At 39.9% G+C, this 9,083-nt stretch overlaps 1 protein-coding gene across 1 annotated transcript in view; it reads left to right on the top strand.

The window, feature by feature from the left end:
* The first annotated feature begins 264 nt into the window (after positions 1-264).
* The window catches only part of pcdh1a (protocadherin 1a), a 107,931-nt gene continuing 99,112 nt past the window's right edge, over positions 265-9,083 (top strand). The window contains exons 1-3 of the mRNA XM_085363411.1: positions 265-358; positions 3,989-4,803; positions 5,385-7,571. Coding sequence (XP_085219537.1) covers positions 346-358; positions 3,989-4,803; positions 5,385-7,571 — 3,015 coding nt within the window. The 5' untranslated portion in view covers positions 265-345. The remainder of the gene's footprint in view (positions 359-3,988; positions 4,804-5,384; positions 7,572-9,083) is intronic.

Below are 9,083 nucleotides of genomic sequence, written 5' to 3'. Positions count from 1 at the left end.
AAGTCATAAAACATTGACTCAATTGTTTGGACTTGTACTTACAGTTGGCACTCCTGATGGTCTTAATAAGCTAAGGTTTGGCCAGGCAGAGTTCTTGCTGTGTGGCAGGTCAATCCAGATAAACCTTGGGCTCTTAAACTCTACTGCTAAGCAGTTTTGCCTCGACTGCGTTTTCTGTTGCAAAGTTAAACATCTACACAAAACAAACAACAGACACTAGACCCATCGGGCAGTTTGAGGCTCTCTTTGAAAGTCCACCTCCATACTGTGGTACAGGCTGCCTTCAGCATTCAGTTTTCAGTTTTTTCAACATAGCAACCATCTGGACCATTGCGTGATCACAGCATGAGGTTTTGTGGTGAGTGCTGCTTCACTGGTAGACTTAAAGTTCCCTCCTCAGTCAAACAGTGGATGCCTTGATTGTATTTGGAAGGATTTTGTTTTTTTCCCTAAGAATATGTGTTGCTCTGGATCACCTTCATAAGGTCTCTGGCTCAGTATGCTAATTGGATTGTCTATTTGAACATGGTGTATTTTCCAACAAACAGTGCTCAAGGGAATTAGAGTCACCTAGGCAATACACAGTCTCTACAGTTCTGCCTCCTGGACTTACACAAGTTGTACTAGAGTTACCCAAGCAAGCAATGTCAAAGTTGTCCCGTGGAGCAGCTAGCAAAACATATTTTAGAGTTATAATTGGTTGTTCAGACGACAAATGAAAAAAAGTTTATATTCAGTGATTCTTTTTTAGTTTATTACAGCAGTGCTGCCACAATACTTGGTTGTTGACAGGGTGAATTTTAATAACCAAAAAGATTTCATTTTCTCAGCCTAGCACTTTCTCAATATTGCAGTCTTGCAATGTCTGATCCAGTTCAGTATTTTTCTTCCAGAGCTGGCATTTTTATAGCTGATTTCATTCATTAAGGAAGCCAAAATCTTAATTTTGGAAATGACTAAGAAAAGTATTTGATTTTTTGAGCAGTTCAACAGGACTCAACTATGACAAAAACATTTTATCACTCTGAGAGAACTAACCTCTTGTTCCTCCCTTTGATTTTCTGCTGAATTATGTATCGCGATCTGCCTGAATCAGCTTGTAGTCTTGTGGGTCTACCATCTGGGATGACAGATGATAACTAAGTTTTTTGGAGAAAAAGAGCTGAGATGCAGGGAATGTCACTCCTAGTTGTGTTCAGCACTTCTAATTTATCAATTTTGCTGCTCAGGTAGTAAATTTCAGTGAGACATCCAGTAGTCCAAGAAGTTTCACATCCTCCAGTAGGGAAAAATCTCCTGTTTCCCTTTGCCACCACCTCAGAGCACTTTGAGATGAGAAAAGGAAATCTGGCACTGTCAAGCTTTTGATAAAATATTTGTGGGAAAGCTGAGGAATGTGAGATAAAACCCAAAGGCGTGGTGTCAATGATATTCAGCAGAGATTCTCGCTGAGTGATAGCAAAACGCATATTTTACGAACAACATGAATTTTAATGTAAATGTAAACAAAGAAAAAAAAGGACACTAATTCACTAGACTGTCAGGCATGGTGCCATCTGGAAGACAGGCATGAGGCCAACTGGAAAACATTAAGTCATGAGTGTCATCAACCATAACAATCATGTCACTATCAAAGCATGGCTATTCATTGCAGAAGTGGCTATAATATCAGGGGAGCAGTTACAACCAAACCATTATAAAATCAGCTACGGTATGCCATTTTTAGATGCCACATTGTATAAATACATTTGAAAACTTTGAAATTTAACAGTGAATTTTAAAATAGAAATGAAAAAAAAAAGATGATGCACATATCAAGTAAGCTAAAGTAATTTTTACTGAATTCTCCAAATACCAATTTAATTGAAGCAATACATACATGCACACCTCATAAGTTCACATATCTTGTTGAAAGCATGTGTTTAATGGAATGGTAGGCAGCAGTATGAAACATTTACAGTGTGATTTATAATTCCCCTTAAAATTATATCCCATGGGATGCTGTTAATGTCAGTCTTGGGTATAAGAAAAGTGTATCTGCTGATTGCGTTTTTGCTTCTTCCTGCCTTTTTATACTGCAAACATGAACTGGAGAAAGCGCAATCACTGTTCATGCCACATTGACTACAGGTTCTCCTCACAAATGTAAAAAGGGAGACATTGATTTTTGAGCAATTAGTGCATCAATAACTAGCACTTTCAATTTTAATGTATTCAAAAGGAATTGGATTTTTCATTGAATTTCTGTATATTTGTGTTTTGCTGTCTAGCTTAATACTCATTTACCTTACTCCTGTATGGAACATTGCGGCATGCAGTTGCATTTTAAATAACTCCATTTGCTGTCGTGTATGTATATTTCTATCAGCTCTCACCCACACTGACTAGGGAAGCATTGATTCCTCTTGTTCTTTTCCTAATCCCTAACTGACGACATAGACCCACACTAGACTGAGCACCTGTGTTCTTTTCTGTTTCAGTTGAAAAACTATTGTGGAAATAATTGGAACTATTCACCTGTGTTTGGATTAACATAATGATTTACTTCTACATAACGTTTTAAACTAGAAGTAGCATTTTGTTTTCGCTGTAACTTTCTTTAAAAGCCTGTGAAAATAAAGAAATGCTGTAAAACAGTGCAGCATTGAAGAGACAGTGACTGCGACATGGACTGCTGTTGTCTAATTATAACCCGAGTCATTAAAGCTGGTATTGATCAGCATATTGAAGTTTTGCATTAGTAACACAAACATAGCACAATAAAATCGGATGCACTGAAATGAACTCTACTTGATTAGTAAGTGGACACTCACTGATTCAGCAGACACACAATTTTTTTAAACTGTTTTCACGATGAAGTTTTCCAGAGCATGAGACCTTGATACTTAACCCCAATGATTGCTCCTATTTCAATTACCAATAGGACTCAAACACACACACATGCATATACACACACACACAGAAAGAAAGAAAGAGAGAGAGGGGAAATAATTATACTCTAAAGTCATTGCAGCATGAAAAAAACAGAAGTCTTTTGCTAGAGGGAGTAAAGATCAAAGAAGACACTAAAATAATGGGTCACAATTGTAGAGTTGAAAGGTTCAAAATCAAACACAATAATTACAGTGTTTGAGCTAGCCAGTGGCAATGGAGTGTGGAAATGTCTGCATTGTGCAATGCCAGGTGGAAGCTGGATGTGATGATAGTAGCAAAGTTGCATAATTGGCATGAGAAAGAAATTTGACTCTATGACCTTTAGTATGCAAGTGTTCATTGTCAGACGCCTCTTGGGTAAACAAATTGGTCAAATATATCATTTCTCTCAGCAGACAAAATCTTCGCTCGTAAGGGTGTATTCTTGAGCGTGGATTTCAAACCATAGGTTATTTTAGAGCTACATTGCTTCCCTACTCAATGTCTAGCTGTGTAATACAGAAATAATGAGTCTCTTAGGCTGTGAGTTTTTGTATTACATTTTTATTTGATTATTCAGCTGAAACAATCCACACTGGCCCTGAAGTTTGTTTTGGATGTAAGCTCACAAGATATAATTTCTTGTTCCTACATTCATTTTTCCATGAATTTCATAAAGCTGAGATATTCATTGAAACTCTTGAAGCTCTGAGACTGAAAAGAAGCCATGCTGGGATAGCTATGATTGCATTTTTTTAAATGCCCTATTTTCTCTTTGTTATTGTTGTTGTCTAATTATTGTGTTGTTCTTCTAGGTATGCTGTATGTTTTACTGCAAGTTATTGAAAAAAAAAAACGATTAATTTTATAGCTGTATAGTCATTATTCAAAAACACAGTGCTGCTTGCTTCCCCTGTCTAATGTTTCACTTTGACCCTCTGTTAGTTTTTTTTTTTTTCATTTTTGAATAATTAAATAAAAAGTAACAGCTATGTAAATATTGCTTTATGGAGCTAGGTTTCAGCAGAAAGGGAACCAGCTTTTTAACCCATATTGTGTTTTTTTCATTTTACAGGCAGATCGTCTGATGACCTAATGGAACTGAATTTACAAGTGATATTGTGTTGGGTCGTGGTGCTGCATTGTGGCTCTGCTGAAGGCAGTATCCTGTACCGGGTCCAGGAGGAGCAACCTCCAAATACTCTTATAGGTAGCCTGGCAGCAGACCAGGGACTGCCAGACTCAGGTCACCTTTACAAGCTAGAGGTGGGTGCCCCTTATCTTCGTGTCGATGGAAAGACAGGGGACATTTACACCACAGAGATTCCTATAGACAGAGAAACCCTGAGGGACTGTCGCTCCCTGGCTAAGGGTAAACCCTGCTACCTGGAATTTGAAGTATCAGTGACTGATCTGATACAAAACCAGAGCCCACGGCTTATTGAAGGACGCATTGAAGTACAGGACATCAATGACAACACCCCCCAATTTCCTTCTTCTGTGCTTACCATCTCAGTCCCCGAGAACACGATCATGGGAGCGTTATTCTCCATACCTCTAGCTACAGACAGGGACTCTGACAGGAATGGGGTAGCTGACTATGCGCTGACTGCAGGGCCAGATGCTGCAACCCTGTTTGGTTTGCAAGTGGCTGATGACAGGGGAGGGAAGCTCCCACAGCTCATTGTCCTGGGCAACCTAGATCGTGAGTTAAAGGATTCTTATGACCTCACCATAAAGGCAGTGGACGGAGGAAACCCTCAGCGCTACAGCAGTGCATTACTCAGAGTGGTGGTGACTGATGCCAATGATAACGCTCCCAAGTTTGAAAAGTCCACCTATGAGGCAGAGGTTTCGGAAAATAGCCCTGTCGGACACTCTGTGTTGCAGGTAATTTAAAAACTTTTTTTGTATAATGTTGTAGTCTGGATTGCAAAGTTAAATTGTAACCAGCAATGTCTTTCTGAATAAATGTATAGTTTTAAATTTTGGATTTTACCTTTTTCAATATATTTTTGAAGAGAGCATTAGCTCATTATCCTTCTACAGGTAATAAATGCTTATATCTTGTATTGACAATGTAGTTGCAGAACAGTGTGAGATATTATTTTCGGAGTATAAATTGCTCTGTGCAGGATTTTCACAGCATGTTGCTGCGGATTTACACTGATTATCATGAAGGAAATGTCAGGCCTAATAATTTACAACCTTTCATTGAATCCTAGAAAAAAGAGAAAAGAAGGCTAGTGATGTAACTATCAAAAAACAGAGGAAAAGCAATAGCCAAAACAAAGTTATCTACATGCTGTGATTTAAAGTGATCAGACCCACACAGATTCCTGGATTAATTTATTCAGTGACCAATGATTCATTAGTTACATTCATTGTTAGTGTTGTAAATAACATTAGTTACAACACTAACTGTTGCGCATATTTAATGACTTTAACCATTGAATATGTTTTGATTACAGGTTAAAGCAAACGACTCTGACATGGGCCCGAATGGAGAAATTGAGTACACCCTTCACCAGGCAGTAGACCCAGTGCCGAAACTCTTACGAATTGATCGGTCCACTGGCATCATCTATGTCAAAGGACCACTGGACAGGGAGGAAATCAGCAGCTTGTCCTTCTATGTGATAGCAAGGGATAAAGGCCCTCAGCCTAAAAGCTCTAAGACATTTGTAACCATTGAAGTGACTGACCAAAATGACAATGCTCCAGCTGTGGAGATTCGTGGGATTGGCCTTGTGACGCACAGTGAAGGAGTGGCAAATATTTCCGAAGACATGCCAGTGGGAACAGCTGTTGCTTTAGTTCAAGTATCTGACAAAGATGAGGGAGAAAACGCTGTGGTCACTTGTGTGGTAGCAGGTGATGTGCCATTTCAGCTTCGCCCTGCCAGTGACTCAACCAGTGACAACAAGAGGAAGTATTTCCTACAGACCACCACACCTCTCGACTATGAAAGAGTTAGAGATTACCGAGTAGAGATTGTGGCTGTAGATTCTGGAAACCCAGCACTCTCTAGTACAAACTCTTTGAAGGTTCAAGTGACTGATGTGAACGATAACTCTCCAATATTTTCCCCTACCTTGTTTGAGGTTGATTTTGCTGAAGAAAACCAACCAGGAGAAAAAATTTTAGATGTTATAGCCACAGATGCTGACAGCGGCACTAATGCCGAACTTCTCTATAATATTTTGCCAGATTCATCCATCAAAGGCTTGTTTGAGATTGACCCAAATACAGGCGAAGTAAGAGCCAAAAGCTCTCTTGATCGTGAACACAAAGAACAATATGAGTTTCGTGTCACTGCAGCAGATAAAGGGTCTCCTGTCCATAAAGGAATAGCAACTGTTGTAATAAAAGTAATAGACCGCAATGACAATGATCCCAAATTCATGCTTAGTGGCTACAGTTTTTCAGTCTTGGAAAACATGCCACCTCTGAGTCCAGTTGGTATGGTGACAGTCCTAGATATGGACAAAGGCGAGAATGCCCACGTTCACCTCTCTGTAGAGCCTGATGAAGGAAAGTTTGTTGTTCAAAATGGAACAGGAACTATTCTCTCAAGCATCTCGTTTGACAGGGAGAAAGAAAGCAGCTATAATTTCCGTCTAAAAGCAGTGGATGGAGGAGAGCCACCCAGGTCTTCATATGTGGGTGTTACAATCAATGTACTGGATGAAAATGACAATGATCCCGTGATAACTAAGCCCTCCAACTCTTCCTTCAGACGCTTATCACCTCTAGCCTCCCCAGATAGCCACGTTGAAGTAGTGGAAGCTGAGGACCTGGACAATGGCCCTAATGCAGAGCTGGTGTTCAGTATCGCTGGTGGAAACCCTTACCAGTTATTTCGCATTTCCCCCTCAAGTGGAGAGATCACTCTAGCAAAGGAGATGACACGCAAACATGGTGGATTACATCGCCTAGTGGTGCGAGTAAGTGACAAGGGGAAGCCTGCACGCCACGCTACTGCCCTGGTCCACATCTATGTCAATGAAACCATTTCAAATGTCAGCTTAGTGGAAGCCTTAGTGGGACACAGTCTTTACACTCCACTGGACAGGGACATTGCTGGTGATCCCGACAATGGTTTTGCTGCTCAGCGTAGTAATATATTGTTTGGAAGCCTTGCTGGTGTAGCAGGTGTTGTAATGTTGATCTTGGTGGTGGTATTTATTCGCCACCGCATCCAAAGAGAAACCAAGAGTGGATATCAAGCTGGCAAAAAGGAAACCAAGGACTTATATGCACCCAAACAGGCCCCAAAAAACACCAAAGGCAAACGTGGACGGAAAGGCAAACCTCAGAAGTCTCCAAAACCACTCGGGGAAGACGAAGAGGTCAGCCTTCAAAAAAGTCTGAAGTTCAATCTTGATGGAGTCAATGATAGCCCCAGGATACATCTGCCTTTAACATATTCACCAGGAAGCCCTGATATAGGCAGACACTACCGTTCCAACTCCCCTTTACCCTCCATCCAGCTGCAAGCCCAATCGCCATCTGCCTCACAGAAGCATCAGGTGGTCCAGGACCTCCCTGCCACCAACACCTTCGTAGGAACAGGAGGAGATGACAATTCCACTGGCTCAGACCAGTACTCAGATTACAGCTACAAGACGGGCCAACCGAAGTATAACAACAAACAGGTACAGTTATCTCAAGCGCATAGTAAGGTCTGTCTGAGGAATGGGTGATTGGTTTGGTGGATTTTGTGAGAATGTTGAAAAGCAGTGATTTCATTATAAGACTTGCAATATTTTAGTCTTATTATCTACAGTCCTGAAAATCACAGATTCAACAACTCTCATTCATGACTACTTTGGCAGTTCTAGTAATTTGATATGATTTACTTTGACAATAACAGTCCCAAATTTGAATTATCTGAATGCCATTTTTGTCATTGTGCCATCTATCTGGATTGTAAAAATGTAAAACGATAGTTAAAAATTTAGTACAAATTTGTTACTGGCTGTTTTACTCAGTGCATAACTGTAAATTGTGTGTGATGATATACGAAGAACAGACCAAATCATTTCCAAAATTATATTATCCATTCTTTCTCTTACTAGTAACTGTCTGCTTTGCTTCTCTGGGTAAGGCATGTATATATGTAAAATTGCATAGACAGAAAGAAAGTTGCTGCAAGTATTTGCTCAATTGTGGCACTGCTAAAAAATAAGATTTTGTCAGGTTGGCAGAAGAGTTGAGCAGGGATGGTCTGTTCTCACTTACTTCTGCTCTTCTGCTTGACCTCTAGTACTCTGTAGTGATCTCGGCAGGTCATTTGCTCTTATCTCCCTGCTCCTTATGCTCTTATCTCCTCTTATCTGTACAACATTTGGGCTTGAATCACCATGGAAACAGAAATATTAATAGAGTCAGAAGGGATTACGAACAGAAAGATTTTAGAGAGTAAGGCTAGAAAGCTAGTGTGTCTCTGGGTTTCTGTGTCATCTGCAACTGTGTAAATGTGTGTCTTGGACTACACAAATATAAATTTGTGTGCAGGAGGGGATAAGGCAGATTATCATTATCCTTATATAGTAGAACATCCCTTATTATACAGAAAAATGTCCAGATGTCTTGATCCCACCAGTTACACAGCCACGCTTGAGCCACTGAAATGGATCTGTGGTTTTTATTTATTTACTTTTTTAGTTAAATATGTGCTGAACTCACATTCAACACAGAAAAAAAACAGCTAGTGTCAGTGAGAGGTAAGATGCTGATAAGACAACTTCAAAGAATACCCAGCACCAAAGACAGCTTTGCGCAGGGGCATTCCATCACAAACAACCACAAATTCAAAAACTCAGGGTATGATTAGCAACCTAACATGACTGATTCCTCTGAACCACACTGAGTGAAAAGTGATATATTTGTGAAACACACACCAACTAGATCTAACAATACTTTATTCATGTCGCTACTGTGGCATTCAAAGGATGGCTATTATTTAGTACTGAAAATATTTGACATTGATGTAAACAATTTATTTTCAACCAGGACGAGTTAACATGAGCTTTCAAGACACTTCCTACATTTCAGCCGTACAAAACAGTTTGACATTCTCCAAGGCTTTGCAGATAACGTTTGCCACATAAAAATTAGCAAAAATAGAAGGGGAAAACATGCCGCTGAGTTCTGAACATGTGTAG

Source organism: Diplotaxodon limnothrissa, linkage group LG10 (genome assembly GCF_057381915.1).
Source record: "Diplotaxodon limnothrissa isolate DT_005_m linkage group LG10, D_limnothrissa_male_GT1.1, whole genome shotgun sequence".
Classification (NCBI taxonomy): Eukaryota; Metazoa; Chordata; class Actinopteri; order Cichliformes; family Cichlidae; genus Diplotaxodon; species Diplotaxodon limnothrissa.
Note: the sequence above shows the minus strand (reverse complement) of the source record. Positions and strands in the feature narration are given on the sequence as shown.